The sequence below is a fragment of the Botryllus schlosseri genome, chromosome 15, assembly GCF_051294905.1.
Source record: "Botryllus schlosseri isolate E-star chromosome 15, Bs_hap1, whole genome shotgun sequence".
In the NCBI taxonomy this organism is placed as follows: Eukaryota; Metazoa; Chordata; class Ascidiacea; order Stolidobranchia; family Styelidae; genus Botryllus; species Botryllus schlosseri.
The window spans coordinates 6,930,535-6,948,304 of NC_137250.1; the positions used below are offsets into that span (position 1 = coordinate 6,930,535).

At 41.5% G+C, this 17,770-nt stretch overlaps 1 protein-coding gene across 1 annotated transcript; it reads right to left on the reverse strand.

Annotated features, from left to right (window-relative positions):
• Positions 1 to 11,216: 11,216 nt before the first annotated feature.
• LOC145458114 (tubulin alpha-1A chain) lies at positions 11,217 to 16,319 on the reverse strand. Its single transcript, XM_080336444.1, has 8 exons — positions 16,180 to 16,319; positions 14,037 to 14,259; positions 13,868 to 13,972; positions 13,148 to 13,344; positions 12,362 to 12,593; positions 11,923 to 12,068; positions 11,547 to 11,860; positions 11,217 to 11,481 (listed from the first exon to the last, which is right to left on the reverse strand). The coding sequence occupies exons 1-8, from the start codon at positions 16,180 to 16,182 to the stop codon at positions 11,346 to 11,348; spliced, it is 1,356 nt and encodes a 451-aa protein (XP_080192570.1). The 5' UTR covers positions 16,183 to 16,319; the 3' UTR covers positions 11,217 to 11,345.
• Positions 16,320 to 17,770: the final 1,451 nt, after the last annotated feature.

Consider the following 17,770-nt stretch of genomic DNA (forward strand, 5'->3'; position numbering starts at 1 on the left):
TTCTTCGAAGCGAGAAGGCTTGCATTATCGGCATTTACGGTGTACTCAACCCTAATGAATTGATATCTTGGTAAATTTTGGGTAAGGGGGCAAGGGCGTAGCCGGAAAAAATATTTGGGGGGGGGGCGAAAAATTCGATGACGTAAATGAACCCCCCTCCCCCCCTTTAAAGATAAGGAAAAAATAGGTACAATCGATGGACTTGGGCGCTTATTGGATGATTAACACAACATCTGGGGCGATCGTTATATATATTCCACTCACAGACGGATGTGATCAAATGATGATTGTGGAAAACCAGGACGACAACAATTTCGCGCAAAGCGCGCAAATTTTTTATGATTAATGAATGAAATTGGTTCATTATATTGGTCTTTGCATATTGTGAATACGTTTTCATTATCAGATTTGCCGGCAGGGCTGATAGAAGTGGTGTCATCAAACATTCAGGGGGTAATTAATTATACGTCTTGAGCTATATGTTCATACAAGACTATTTAGAGTTTCTAGAGCAGGGTGGCCAAAGGGCCACATGAGACTTACGAAACATTGCGCGGGCCACTTGAATGTTGATGACCTTTTTTAGTCTTCCGATAGGAGCGTACCGGATAATAGGTAACGTTGAAAACAATACTTATAATAATACGCATCAAAATCAATGACAATTATGACATGAAGACTTGGTGTGGATCCCCAACCTCGCCGCGCGAAATATTGTACATTATATAGGCATATACGACGATCTGCGAAAAATGTGGCTGGCCCCTGGCTACGCCAATGCGTCGGAACTAAGAACTGATATTTTAGTCGGCAAAATCCCAAATTTCGCGGTCAGGCTAATCAAATTTTAGTTATTCGGTTTTGGTAATTTATTTTTTGATAATACTAGTAATTTCGAGAATTAACCCGGGGGCCTCTCTAAACCTTCTCGCGGGCCACGGGTTGGCCGCCCCTGTTCTAGAGGGTGGACGCCGGACGGGACAGTTGTCATTTATTACTGTTACTTCATGACTTGCGTAGAAAGCTGTCACCACTCAAGAGATCGAGCACACGCCAGATCGTAGCCAGAAAATATATTTATTTTTAATTTAATTTTGTTTTGGGGGGGGGGGATTATGACTTTAGGGGAGCTCTCCCGTGGGAACATCTCGCAGAACCGTACATCCTGCCATATGCAATTTCATCACTACCCTTTATACATACGATTCTTAGACGCACACATACACATACCCTATGGAAGCTTCCAGTTGCCAACTATAGCTTATTAGGCGGTCGTTGTACGGATGAGCCCAAATCGCTGACATAAAGTGATGAACATTCAGTGAGAATTTCGGCCCTAGTCGCGCGGAGCGGAAATTTTTTCTGAATAAATCAAAGAATTTGAATATAATAATATTAGTACGTCTATATGAGCAAGTGATGTCCATTCTTATTACTTCGTTGAAGCTCGGTTTGTTCGTAACCTCTGGTAGAGATTGACGCTACTTTAAGGATTGAAATCGCTGATACATACCAGACCAAATTAAAAAACTCCTTTGATCAGACTCGTTCAATTTCAAATTAGCAATTTTTACCGAGAGGTGGTGATATTTTCCTGTGCCAGTTGCGTTTATGTTGGGGGGGTCTGATTGCAGGGACAGGATCATTCGGCGCCAGCCATTTAAGCACCCGAAAATCTATATCGATGGCTTCGGAATACATGGGTCGGTTTTATGGTGGTCAATCATTTTGGGAGCGCACTTTGCGGAGTAGCATGTAGCATACTTTATATATCTTCGTGTGTCCGGAACGGAAGTTGCCGGAGCTAATAGTCCCCAACCCCCATACTGAACTGACATTCCTGCAGATTCAATCAACCCAATTCGACCCCGGGCTACTCTAGTGTATCAACTGGTACTGTTGTATTCTCATAATTGAGAATGCAGCTAAATTCAATAATGGGTATTTGCGGGATAATATTTTTTTCGTGGTACCGATAACAAAATCAAGACATGAACGGACACTAAATCGCGCGAAGCGCGAAGAAAAATTTTAGGTTGCATACATTTGCCCCAAAATACTCTAATATTTATTGATTTTACGAACATTTTCAAAAAATTTGGGGGGGGGGGGGCGACCGCCCCTTTCGCCCCCCCTGGCTACGCCAGTGTAAGGGGGCTTATCAAACACTTTGAAATTTTATTCAAGGATTGCGCTGTGAGTTAGTTGATCAGAGAGAAGCAGACATAGCGGCGCCTGTATGACAATGCTGTTCTCAAATCCACATAGCATTTTCAATATCGGCGAGAAATGGCTTTGAAGTGACATTGCTGTCGATAAAATACATTCAATAAATACCATTTATTCCTTGTATACATGGGCGAATGATTTATCCATTCAGCAATCCAGCCCGCCAAGTACTTAATTTTCTTATTTGGCATGGTATATCTTGGTTGTGTTATGGAGCTTCGCAGTAAGCTCCAGTATCGTCACTCAACGATTAGCATAGTAATTCCGTTATCAAAGTCGACAATATATCGGTGCGCGTTGATTTCCTCGATACTCGACTTCGACAGCGAAATAACTACGCTAGTCATAAAGCGATAGTCTTGAAACTTGGTGCAGCGCAAGATGACAGCATCAAAATATACCATACGAAATTCTGTCACCCAACTCGATATGAAACATAGTTGAAATCAACGAAGAGCAATAGCAACTTTGCCTTTAATTACTGTTGCAGACGGATCGACAATTTAACAATCGATCGTCAAAGGTATCAGGGTGTGACAGTTACGTGATTTTCCGAGTGTCCACACCACCTTTGAGTACACGCTGGTGAAACCGCATTCGGTGAGGCGCTCAAAGAGTAGCGATAAGTTGCGAAAATGATCGCGTTCATCAATGCCAGTAACGATAATGCCATCGATAAAACTAGCAACACCGGGTAAGCCGGCGATCATGGCATCAATACAGCGTTGAATATTTGCGGGACCAGATGCGACTCCGAAACACATGCGTCGATAACGGAGTATACCGAATTGTGTGTTGATGACACACAAATTCTTCGCATCATCATCTAATTCTAGCTAAAAATAAGCATCGGCAAGATCAATTTTCGTGAAAATACAACCACCCTGTAACTTGTGAAGGATTTCATCCAAGGACGGCAGGGGATGTTGATCTATCTGAATTTGTTGATTCAATGCTCTAAAGTCACCACAAATGCGCACTGATCCATTAGATTTAGTGACGGCAACAATTGGTGCTGCCCAATCACTGTAATCGATTGGTTCGATAATACCTTGATTGACTAATCTATTCAATTCGGTTTGAACAGCAATTTGCCTTGCAAACGACAAAGGACGTGGCTTGTTGAATACGGGCTTGGCATTAGGTTTCAAGTGAATGGTCACCTTCGTCTTGGTGCATCGTCCTAATACATTAGAGAAAACGGAGGGAAATTTGGACTGAAAAAATACCAATTTGTGGTTCGAATCACAAATGTCAATATAGTATTACATGATTGCGACTTGACCATCTGCGAGGAAATTGCATCCAAAGCAGACGTTCCCTTAGCGGTCATGGAGAAAGCATCGCTCCAATCGAGACCTAAAATGTTCTGCCCACGGTGTTGGTCGAGAACTACCAATTTTAAGCCAACTCGAACTTCGGAACCAACCTGCACGGTTACAGTGCAAATACCTTTCACATTCAGTGGCTTGTCGCCGTACGCTACGAAAGAGCAATGGTATGCGCTGAGGGTTTCGGAGAGCCCAAAGTTTTGTACCCAGTCAATCTCACCATGGCGGAGGGTGCACCAGTGTCCCACTGTGTCGGCAACGCCGTTGATGCTGGAGTTGATCCAGAGCTGGTTTCCTACGCGTCTATATAGTTGATCGATGTCGAAGGAGAGGAGTGGCACTGTGCAGAAATTGACGGATGTGACCTGTTGCGTGATATTAGGTTTGGTTGACATGCACACAGGTTTGATATGACCTTTACGACCACATTTCTGACATACTGCATGTCGATATTGACAGTCTTTTCTCTGGTGACCGATGAAACAGCGGCTGCAGGATTTCAGTCTTTCCAGGAAGTTGCCTTGCATGGATTTGGAAGGTTTTCTCCCCTTCTGATAACTTCCCGTCATTTTGTTGACGATGGAAGTGTCTTTACCGCTACTCTCGCCCTGGATAACCCTATCAGTTTCCAGCGTTGTCACGTGTGCTGCGGCCACTTTGAGAACGTCGTCCAGGGATGGATTGGTTTGTGTTAGACAATGCCGTCTCACATCCGCGTGCGGCGTTTCTTTAATGATGAGATCGCGCATTAGCTCATCAACGTAGCTCTGATCACAGCCTTCTCTTGAGCATGTGAAGTTGCAATCCTTGGAGATTCCGCGTAGAGTTGCGATCCAATCGGCGTGCGACTGTCCCGGCTGCATTTTGCAATTGTAAAATTCGTACCTGGCTGCTTGCACATGATTTGAGTCCTTCAAGTGTGTAGACAACTTCTCAGTCAACGCGTCGAAAGTTTGTGCACTGACATCAGCAGCACCAAACAAATTACGTAGGAGCGAGTACGTTTCAGGTCCAACCCATGAGAGTAGACACGTTTTTTTTCTCCATGTTGGAAATGCCGTAAATTGCTAAGTGATGGTTGAATCGTTGCAGATATTGGTCCCATTTCTTCTTTGATTTTACAAACGAATCAAACTTGGGAGCGGTAGCTTCTGATGTTGACGTACCGGGACTCAACCTCTGTGCTAATTGCAATATGGCTTGCTCATGCTGCAGCTTTTGCTGTGCCATGTCCAGAGATGTTAAAAGTAGTCAAGAAAGCTACTGAAGTAGAAGTAGAAGTAGCAACGAAAAAATCTACTCAAGTACGAGTAGAAGTACTTCTTCCATAAGCATTCTAAAATTACTTGAAGTAGAAGTAGAATTGACTGACTTTAAATCTACTCAAGTAAGTAAGTAGTTGTGAAAACGATCGTGATTCGTTCGCATGGATTGTCAAAAGCTGCAAATTGAGCTATGCAAACGGTGCAGAGCTTGATTCATATTGATGCATACCACGAGATATCCAATTTTCGACAGCATAAGCATTCGTCCGCATCATGGAATTATAGTATTGATATGGAAAAGCGATACTAATCCTCTCTTTACTCGAACAGCACGTTTTAGAAAATATCATGGTATGGCGCCTTCCCCCCATATTATATGACCCGTAGTTCAGTCGAAGAGTAATATTACGGAGAAGTTGTATAGGATAGGGTTTTGTTTGTTTTTGGGGTAATCATGGTGTTTTCGACTACTATGGTCATTTACACCAGGTCGATTTTCTTCTTATTTTCCGTAACTGCCGACTTATAGCACGGCCCACCTCTAGGCTTTTGGTAAGAAACCGCTGACGCGGATGAGGTGGCGAGGATAGGGTGTAAACACTTTGCGCGATTAGTAAACGCGCAACGAGTAGTAAAATATGGTGAAACGTAAAAACGCCATATTGTGTAGCTTTATTTCCGCAAATTAAAGGCATTACTACACTTGCTTTTATACTTTAACATGTATGTTATCCAGGCAAAAGAACTGATACTAATTAGAACTCAAAGTATGATACTGGGAATTGAAAGTGAAATATACTTCTAAAAGCGGAAAATGTATTTCATGCGACACGCCATGGACTGCTGGATTACGATATGATAAGTAAATGGTAGATTGCGAAACATAAGTTTCAAACGTTATGAAATATTTCATTACAGCATGTATGGCTCATCATATGGGCGACAAAACGGTGTGAACGGAACCAAGCAACCCACTACCTAAATTATATTCACCTATATTTTCGTGAAATCATACTGGTCACTCCACTGTGCTGCGCGAAGCGCGAGGAAAGTTCTGGGCTTTACTCAACTTTTATGAAAATTAAATGTTGATACTCCGTGAAAACAACCCCGAAATTCCTCAGGCTATCTTCCTGATTGGAGGATTAAACTACTTCTACCTGACAAACTTAAAATAGCGAAAAGTAAGTAAGTAGATCACAAAATATTACGAAGTAGAAGTAGAAGTAGCGAAAATAAGATCTACTTGAGTAAGTACCAGAAGTAGAGGAAAACTACTCAAGTACTTCGAAAAAGTAAAAGTACTTCGTTACTGACCAACTCTGGCCATGCCTTCTTTGTGCTGTGCGCGTTGTTGGTCCAAATCTTTTCTGTGCCGAGCATTTTGCTGCTCCAGATGTACCTGTTGCTGCTCCAGCTCTTCTTTACGCTGTGCCTGTTGTTGCTTGAGCTCTTCTTTACGCTGTGCTTTCTGATTTGCCATGGTTTCTTCATGCTGCTTTTGTTGCTTCGCCATCATTTCCTGCTGCTTCTCCAGAAGCTTCAATATACTTGCTTCCATGATATGTATTCGTCGCAGAAATAACTATGAATCCGACTTCTGACATCAATTGTTATGTTCTTGATCTTGTTTGAACGATAACTCATACGACGAGGTTGCAATATGAAATCAGTATATTATACAGCAGAATAACTTAAGACAGGCGACACGATCCAGAGTGCAGTTAAACGAAAATACCAGTAAGTGACAGAACACAAGGTATAAATACAACGCAAGGCACACGAGGAAATAATGATTGGCGCTAATTACTAGTCCTATACAAAATAGAGTGAAACGATACCAACGTAAATACACGAACATAACAATATGCATGATTATTCAACGAAAATTATTGAAAGGAATTCAACAGCGCAAAAAAAAACAAATTTGTCGCTTTCGAATTGTGCGGCATCATAAAAATTTTCTTTCGATTTTACACCATCCATCAAACATAAGTATTTTTTGTGGGGCATCTTGCTCTCTACCGCACATCTTCAACCAAAAAAACAGGGAGGTTTCCATGTGCAGCATACTCAAATTCCACGAATGCAGTGTAATGTGGCAATGCCAAGAGATTCGTCATGAGCTTCCCCAGTAAATGGAATTTTGATTCACCGAATCCATTGTGCACAGATTTCAATTTTTGCAAAAATTCTGTTGGAGGGCATTGACTGATAACCTGCAGCTCATTTTGCGATCTTGCCAAAGTTAAAGTTCATCAAATAATATCACAGAGGGAAATTGCACAGCTAGAAGAATGATTGATTTTACTATTTTTCGGCCTGATTACATTTTTTAATATTTATTGATGACGTGAGACTCGAGTTGAACAATGCTTAATTAGCACTCCATCAATGCAGCTGGCTGGGTGATCCGCGGTAATTCCGAAGGATCGTATCGCTGCAGCATGAATTGTATTTTTATTGCAAATTTGTTCAATAAAACTGTCCCTCTGTCTCGGCAAATGAAAATCTTGCCCGAATCTGCAGCCTGAGTTTAACAAGAAACGACAGAGCATCAGAGCGAAATCGCTCTTCATTTTTGCAGAGACTTTCGCTCATAAGGACGGATTCACAGCGCACCCTGTTCGTAATAATTGCTTGTTACTGCACCACCACATAGATTGTTGAAAACAAACACATCCAGAGACATCAAATCGCCTCATTAGCGATAAATTTAGCGTATAATTTAGTAGTCTAACGTTAGAATATTCATTATATGCATAGTTGCAGAAAAACACTAGATTAGCAAAATTTTGCGAAAAAAACACTAGAACACTAGGACGACCTAAAAAACACTAGATCTAGTGTTAAAACACTAGGAGTGGCACCACTGATCATGATTGCTTGTAAGCTCTCGTCACTCAAGGAATGAGGTAGTTGGAGTAGCCAACATTACCAATTATTGCGTCACATGATAGACTATGCTAGGAGACGTCATGTCTAGACTCAATAGAATATGGGACCAACATTACTGTTGTCATTTTTTCATCACAAAATCATGTCATTTCAAGTGCTCCAAAAACCATTGCACAAGCGTGTATTTGATCCTACACAGCGTTCAATAGTTCACGTTCACACATAACATATATAACATATTCCGTGAACAGCGAACACCATACGCTTCATGAAGATTGCACAGATCACGATTAAATGTATAAAACACCAAAGTATGGAAGTATGGAAATGTCGTTCCATACCATGTATTAGAATCTTCCATTCCATACCATACTTGCATTGTTCCATATTCCATACCAAAATATCGATCCATACCATACCATACTTCCATACCATACCATACCATGCCCTGCTTGCTATGGACTTGAGTTGAATCGATGAATTTGGTACGGTATGTTTTTCACGTTAGCTCATATGTTGGCTTAAAAAGTCAAACAATTTCACTAGTGGCCTTGAGCTGAATTCGGCTTGACGTTTTCCCGCTTAGTAGCAATTTGGTGGAGAGGCTGTCGCGGACCCAACGAAATCGTCTCGTGAGGCTCACTTTATCAGGCGTTGTAATATATACGGAAGGCATTTAAACATACACCTAGCTTGAAATCCGCCAAAGAAACATGCAATTGTAAATATCTAATTTCAGTTCTATACCATAAAAATCTAAAAACCTTGTCAACCCAGTGTATCTTCCGATACAATGCCAAAGCCAGATTTCCCCTAAAAAAATTAAGCCACATTCCCCCCTAAAAATTTCAAAATTCCCCCAAGGGGAATTCCCCCCCCCCCCGGTTAGGAGCCACTGGCCTAGGCCAAGGTTGGTGTCTGATTCCATAGACTACTCCAAGTCGCTTCGACATCTTCCTGTCTTTTCATTGTATCGCATTTTGTGGTGTATTGAACTGATAAAATTGCTGATAAACCAATGATAATGATGAACTTCAGAAAGTGCGATGTCCCGAGCACTACAGACCAGTGTTGGGATGACTCGAGTCATGACTTGACTCGAGTCAGACTCGAGTCACCTTTTTCGCATGACTTGACTTGACTCGAGTCACTTTGCTAAAATGACTTGACTTGACTTGACTCGGCGTATCAGAAATGTAGATTGACTCGTGACTCGGAGTAAAATTCACGAGTCAATTTCAAGTCATCAAGTAATCGCTGTCGATAAAAATCACTGTATCTTGCATATGTTCGGATTGTTCGCGAAACGCTAGTGTAACGCGTGAGAGCGACCAATCATTCAATGATCGTGCGTTTTACTGAGCCTCCATTGTTCTCTCACAAATAAATTGACCACAAACGAAGTGATCGAAGCTTACAGCTTACGTTGTCGTAAACTAGTAGTAAAGTAATATAAAAGAAAATTATCTACCTTAACCAAGCCTCTTGTTTTATTGATTTTGAATTCGAATATAGTTTATATACTTCTCAACCATTGGTGTAAGCTCGAATTGTATCATATCAATATGTAAATGGTTAAAGGGTAATGTATTGCATCTTATCAATTCGTTTCTCTATTCTCTATTTTGGTTGGTAACTATAAACTGAGGCTAAGTAGCCTATATGTGAGCGATACAGCGCCTTTTTGGGTGTATATTCAACTCTATATTCGTTTATCGGTTCAAAATCAATGACCACTCACTCTGTATTTCAGACAGCTAGCAAAATGTAATGACGTAATCTTGCCACATACTACGAAAAGGCAACTTGACTTGACTTGACTCGAGTCACCTCCAAAATTCGAGTGACTTGACTTGACTCGAGTCATCTTCGAAAACCGATTGACTTGACTTGACTCGAGTCAAAATGTGCAATGACTCGAAATGACTCGTGACTCGAAGGTAGTGACTTGATCCCAACACTGCTACAGACCTGCCGACGCAGCTGAGCGGATAGAAAATACGCGTGAAAGCGAACGCGTGCGAGTTCTCACACTTTTGCTCTTTCTGCTCCTCATTTTTTCCTCGTCCCTCTTCTCTCTCGAACGCATCCGTTTGAGAAGAGAAATAAGGAGAGAAAGAGACGGACGCGTTTACGGATTGTATATTCCAGGCTTTATTGAACAAAATTTTAGGTGGGCAATGCCCCAGTTGCCCTATAGGACGAGCCCCCTCTGCTATAGGCTCTGTATATAAGTGAGATTGCATGATATACAGTACACCCGATTGTCGAAATTTCACGAAGCCGGATTGATTGTTTCGAAAGGATTACTATTGGAAATTGCCTTTCGCCTTATTTTCCGCGGCCATGTCCCTATTTTACCGGACCACGACCTAACATCGCCCTCGCCCTCCGCCACATGCCACCTCATTTTGTCGCTTGCGTCTTATATTCTCTGCATTACTTTTCATTCAGTGTGCATGCCTCTTATTAACTTCGCCTAGGTTAAGGTGGGTGTCTGATCTTAATGGCTACTCCAAGTTGTTTCGACACCTTTCTATCTTTTCATTGTATCGCAGTCTTGTGATGTTTTGAAACGATGAAAATATTAATAAACCTGATTGATTGATTGATATAATAAGATATTCTCAGTGGTGGCCATACCGATATTACTGGAGCGAATGTCGTATCGTAGGATCGTAGTAAAACTCGTGAAAATTACGTCATACTTGATATCTACAAGATCCACTCATTCAAACCGGTATTTTTAACCTGTCCCAAGAATCTTCGTATTGAGTCTTCGGAGCCGTAGAAGAATCTTTCACAGCGTAACAGAAACCATCATATACGGCTGTATCAGGCGTAAGGGTAACCCTATTCCTGCGCGGTATTGGCTCAGGATTTCGCTCCAGCACGTAGCGCTGACGGAAACGAGCCATATTCATCAACAAACGAAAGAGAGTTACATTTTATGCAAGTCTCGAAAATTAGTATAAAGCACGCAAAGCTCATCTCAGTTTTCTCTTGAACGTCGAACGCAATATCACCAGCCAAGCATGAAATATGCTTAAATGACACAAAAATGTAATTCCAGGGATTTGCACATGGTTTCATTGGTTTGTATGCGACTGTGAACTTCTTATTTATCGGCGTTCGCACAACGAACTCAAGCCAAACGCTCGCACCGTCCCTAGTAGAGCTTCCAAGACTGTTTTATGAACGGTAACCTTCGAATTATCAAGATTCGCATGCCGAACACAATCCGTACTACCGCACCATTCTGTTGAAGTGAATGTGGGCTATCTTTTTAAGGTGACGTTTTGTATATGTTCTATAGCTATTCTGTTTCCACTTGGTACGATGTCTTCTCATGACGTCGTAATCTTTTAGTGTCGACCCGATAAAAATATCAATAAAATGAATGCATCAAATCGACTTCTCGTAGTAGATTTATCTCTGCCGCCAATCGCCTATCCCTCGAATACCGACTAGCCACTAGCGAGACGTTTTCGTGTTTTCGCTTCATTGAACGATTCACCGTGCATAATCACCAAAGCAAAAGGACGTGGTTTTACTCAAGAACAGGAGAGGGACTCCAAATTTTATTTGCGATGAAATGAGGATGCTTGGTTGGAATATTCGTTTAGTATTCTTCGCCTTCTTCTTCGCCTTCGCCCTCGACGGAGTCGACACCGACTTCTTCGTAATCCTTCTCAAGAGCCGCCAAATCTTCACGGGCCTCAGAGAATTCACCTTCTTCCATACCTTCTCCCACATACCTGTTGGTAGATCGTCGATATTGACCATCCGGTTTTACGTTTGAAATGGCGCACGATTCACTTACCAGTGGACGAAAGCACGCTTGGCGTACATCAAATCGAATTTGTGATCAAGACGGGCCCAGGCCTCGGCGATAGCGGTGGTGTTGCTCAACATGCACACGGCTCTCTGTACCTTGGCGAGATCGCCACCCGGCACCACGGTCGGTGGCTGGTAGTTGATGCCAACCTTGAAACCGGTTGGGCACCAGTCCACGAATTGGATGGTACGCTTGGTCTTTATGGTCGCAATGGCGGCGTTGACGTCCTTGGGGACTACATCACCACGGTACAACATGCAGCACGCCATGTACTTGCCATGACGCGGGTCGCATTTCACCTGAAGGCCACAACTCAGTAAATTACAAATTCAGAAAATCCGCATGGTTGTTTAATACTCACCATCTGGTTCGCTGGCTCGAAGCAAGCGTTGGTGATTTCAGCGACGGACAGTTGTTCGTGGTAAGCTTTCTCGGCGGAGATGACCGGAGCGTAGGTGGCCAGAGGGAAGTGGATACGCGGGTAGGGCACCAAGTTGGTCTGGAATTCTGTTACCAAGAAATAACACTGGATATTGAAACCGGCTTTTGTGATAAGTGCTCATATTCAATTCTGATATTTGTTCGTTATTGCATTATCAATATTTGATATTATTAGAAGAGACAGAGTGGTACAGAGTTTTAATGTACAAGTTAATAATATACTTATATTGATATAAACCCAATATTTTCGACCTATACTCGTCAAGAAATAAGAGAGTTTGAAAGAACATTGTATATTAAATTATTATTAACAACAACGACAACAGCACTTGTATAGCGTACGAAATCGAATATCTCACCAGTCAGGTCGACATTGAGGGCACCATCGAATCGCAGGGAAGCGGTGATGGAAGACACGATCTGTCCGACGAGACGGTTCAAGTTGGTGTAGGTCGGTCTCTCGATGTCCAAGTTTCTTCGGCAAATGTCGTAGATGGCTTCGTTGTCGACCATGAAGGCGCAGTCGGAGTGTTCCAGGGTTGTGTGGGTGGTCAGGATGGAGTTGTAGGGTTCAACAACAGCGGTTGACACCTATCCAAAGTATGTATCATGCCATTATTGCAGTCAGCTTACACCAGTCAGCATTGCTGTTCAATTTGAAATAACAGTGATGCCGACTGGTTGAAGTGGCGATTTCAAAGACATGTCAAAACTAGGCTATACTGGAAATGGAAGTGAAAAACAAAAGTCTGTTCACTACTCTAGTAATTAGTTCCAAAAATTAGATTTGGCGGATGGGCTTCAGTTAATACGAGGTGGCTACTTTGTAATTGCATGACATATCATCGTCGACTAACGCAAAAAGACTAATGAAGCTACAAATACGGATATAATATTGTACAATGCATTTAATTGTCATGATACATGGGTTATTTCACGTAGTTGCACTCATAAAAGTGACGTTGACTTATTCCAAAATTACTTTCTACTTCAAAATCCAGCAGTTTTCCCTAATAACTTGATAAGTAGAAGTAGAAGTCGTCTAAAATATATCCACTTGAGTATACTCCGAAATAGTAGAAGTACGTTGTTACTGACCACCTCTAGCTGGCAGTAAAGAGAAAATAAATGCTAGAAAACTGTACCTGAGGCGCCGGGTAGATGGCGAACTCAAGCTTGGACTTCTTGCCGTAGTCGACGGACAGACGCTCCATGAGGAGGGAGGTGAATCCGGATCCGGTACCACCTCCGAAGGAGTGGAAGATCAGGAAACCCTGAAGACCGGTGCACTGATCGGCCAGCTTTCGGATGCGGTCGAGCACAAGGTCGACGATTTCCTTACCTGAAACAAAATGACGAGGATAATTACGACTCGAGTATTGACGCGGTAAACGCAAGTCAATATACACTGATGGTATTTCTTTTTTTAATTGAGATTTTCCGGTTTTTTTTTTTTTAAATTAAAAAAAATCAATTTTTGATTGCTCTTGAAATTGAAATTGAATTTTTTAAAATTTGTTTCGAAATATGTGGTAGAATTGATGCATAGCTGTAACCGTTTTATTCGAATTCCTGACACCTTAGAAGCGATAACTGTTGCGGCGCACATGACGTAACCGTGATAGATGCCACTCTTTTTCGTTTCCAAAATATATAATAATAACAATATCAATTATCTCTACCTCTGAAACCCTTGCCAATTTTTTATCCAGCGCAATTCCGTAATCTAACCCCTTTATGTATTGCATAGAAATAACAATAAGACCTCAATCTCGACATTTGCCTCAGGGAGCAGGTTGCTCCACGGATTGCGTGTGTATTTGACAGTTTTACTGCGAATAAATACAATAATAATCATAACATACCGATGGTGTAGTGACCACGGGCGTAGTTGTTGGCGGCATCCTCCTTGCCGGTGATGAGTTGTTCGGGGTGGAACAATTGGCGGTATGTACCGGTACGGACCTCATCTGAACAGAAAGTAATGAAGTCTTAGTCCCAGTAAATCAATAGGTATTGCTAATTCGTTCCTACCGACTACGGTTGGTTCGAGATCGACGAATACGGCTCTCGGGACGTGCTTTCCAGCTCCAGTCTCGCTGAAGAAGGTGTTGAAAGAGTCGTCTCCGCCTCCTATGGTCTTGTCACTGGGCATTTGACCGTCCGGTTGGATGCCATGCTCCAGGCAGTACAACTCCCAGCAGGCGTTACCGATTTGGACACCGGCTTGTCCGACGTGGATGGAGATACATTCACGCTGTTAAATAAATCGGATAGTTTCGTAAAGTGGGTCAATCCTGGCCGCATTTTATTCTACAGGTATCGCAATGCAACAACAAAAATTAATGTTTAACTAAAGACTGTTGACTTGGAGCGAAATTCGAATTTCTTCAAGTTACTCTCTCTATACTTATCTATGTCTATTGTCTATTCAGTATTCATGTTCAGTGAAGCGTGGCTCCGTTTAGTGAAATATTAACGATTCACGCTTGCTCAATGCTTAGTTCTTATGCGATGGTTTGGATAGCGGATAATTCCGTTCGAAATCGTGTCATTACATCATCGGAGTCATTATTAATGTAAAATCTCATTCAAATTTAAAATGGAGAACACGTCTGGCAGATTCTACGTTGTTCCAAATCACCGTATTCCGTCCGTAAATAATTTACTGGAGTAATTCATTTAGTAAAGCACCGGTCTCTTTTATATAAGACATCAACATATTCCGCAATAGGAAACATGCAACGAAGAATCATTATTACCAGACATAATCAGAGGTGGTCAAAGTAGTCAAGAAAGTTACTCAAGTAGAAGTAGAAGTAGCGACAAAAATATACTCAAGTACGAGAAGTACTTCTTCCATAAGCAACCTAAAACTACTTGAAGTAGAAGTAAAATTGACTGACTTTAAATCTCCTCAAGTAAGTAGTTGTGAAAACGATCGTAATTCGTTCACATTAACTGTCAAAAGGTGCAAATTGAGATATGCGAAAGGTGCCGAGCTTGATTCATGATGATGCATACCATGAGGTATCCAATTTTCGACAGCATAAGCATTGGTCCGCATCATGGGATGAAAATGATAGTATTGAAATGGAAATGCGATACTAATCCTCTGTTTACTCCAACAGCACGTTTCAGAAAATATCATGGTATGGCGCCCTTCCCCATATTATAAGTACCGTAGTTTAGTCGAAGAGCAATACGGAGAAGTTGTATGGGATACAGTGTAAACACTTTGCACGATTAGTACACGTTAAAAAAAATATGGTGGATCGGAAAACTGCCCTATTGTGTATCTTTATTTTCGGAAATTAAATGCATTACTTCACTTGCTTTTGTGCTTCAACATGTACGTCATCCAGACAAAAGAACTGATATTAATTAGAACTCAAACTATATTATAATGGAAATTGAAAGTGAAATCTATTTATTACTTCTAAAAGCGGAACATGTATTTCATGTCCTTAGTCCAGAAAGTTTCGAAGGTTGGTATGCTAAAACAGCTCTGAAACTAAAAAAAGTCAGAGTCCACTTTTCCAGATTAGGACACGCCATGGACTGCTAGATTACGATTTGATTGCGAAACATCAGTTTCAAACGTTATGATGAGCCATATAAACTGTGATGAAATATTTCATATGAGCGAAGGGCGACAATGCGTTGTGAACGGAACCACACCAACCCTCTACCTAAATTATATTCACCAATACTTTCGTGAAATCATATCGGTCACTCCATAAACATTGCGCGCGAAGCGCGACGAAAATTCTGGGCTTTAATCAACTTTTATGAAAATTAAATGTTGATACTCCGTGAAAACAGCCCCGAAATTCCTCAGGCTATCTTCCTGATTGGAGGATTAAACTACTTCTACTTGACAAACTGAAAATAGCGCAAAGTAAGTAAGTAGATCACAAAATATTACAAAGTAGAAGTAGAATAGCGAAAATCAGATCTACTTGAGTAAGTAGCAGAAGTAGAGGAAAACTACTTGAGTACTTCGAAAAAGTAGAAGTACTTCGTTACTGACCACCTCTGGACATAATATTAAATGACTCGAGCGGATGTAAGTAGAGAAGGTCGAGATGTGTAATAAAGAATCAAGCACCCAATTAGCCGGAGCGTAAGTGCCTTCTTCAAACTTACAGAATGAACAGTAACGATTCCGACTTACCATATTGGTTGTTTAGGTAAATTGGATGCTTCTCAACGTTCAAAAGATGATTAAAATCTTATCCGGCCTCGCGTAGACTGTTACGTGTCTTTTGCAGATACAGATGAATGAATAGGGAGGCCATGGTGTCACCTTTATATCCTCGCTGCTTCGCAACGGACGCTGCCTTCAATTCGATTGGCGGACCGAAACACGTGACCTCTCTCACGAGGCAAATCGCCTGGATACGAGAGTAACAGACACACATTCGCTGTCTCTCATGACTACCATCCCCGTTCGAGTGCCGGCGCTAGTTTCTATGGTGGTTGTGGACAATCGATTGATATATTATACGTATTTGATTTGCGCGGCGTTCCTTTGTGCTGATACGAGATATGATACACTGGATTTTGTTTACACAATGAAAAGTCGTTAGTTGCGCAAACGTTGTGTCCTAACCCGCCCGCGTAGTCGCTATTTGAGTTTGACGATTCTTTACTGGGTAGGGTATATTGTGAATCGACAAAAATCGCAACTATGCTCGTGCATGATTCTACCATTTATCAAAACTCTAATAAATTATTCATGAAATGAGCTATGATGTCAGCGTTTACATGGTATTGTTCTAAATAAATCGTCTTTACTCCTTACTATCTTTACATTTTGCCACAATCTTGTGGTGTTTTGAAATGATAAAGTGATTACTTAACTGAACTGAACTGAAGATGTTCATGCGTCGTGCCTCCTCTATCCATGGGCGTATAGACAGAGTGTCGAAATGTGATAGATAAAGCCAATCGCGCAGCCTAAAAGACCGAGAGTCGCTATATCTGTACGGTTCACGTCGTTGTTGAAACTGCTCGTTCTCCTGCCATTTCCTAAATATATTCAGCCACTCTTCCTAAATTTCATTCGGTAGTACCATTTTTATTAATGTAGTATACATATATTATACATGCATACATTACAGGTGTGGAATAATGTAATAATATTACAGAATAATCCAGTAGTCGAACGATCGCAATATCTCGTTGTTACAGAGCCGACGTGCTGTATGCGATTGTGTGTGCGACTGTGCGTGCATGTACTAACACTGGTATAATGCTTGTACTAATGGGTGTGAATAAACGGAAATGTAGGACAAATGAGCCACGGGTTTGCGATACAATCAAAATATATGAATGGGACGAAATGATTTGGAAATATACGACATTGTTATCTCATAGATCGGGCATGTCACATTGAATCCAACACATCATTTTGAATGGTCTTTAAAGAACTAAGAAGAAAGCAGGCTCGGAATTTCGGTCTCGGAACAACATAGGAGATTTTGGCCTTGTAACTGGTGACTGTGATAGGGCTGGGCAAAATCGAGTACCCGGGTGATTCGATTCTGAATCACGTATTCTGCTTCGAGTCAAGTCGAGTAATCGAGTATCACTTCTTATGACGTCATAACCGAATATAGTACTTAAAGAACAAATGTGTACCTTTTATGCCACCACAAAGAATATACTGTCCGTTATCCATCATATTAAAGATAGCTAGGTATTTTTTGACCTCACTGATTTCATTTCACTGAGTGGCAATGCTGTGGAATGATCATGACTTC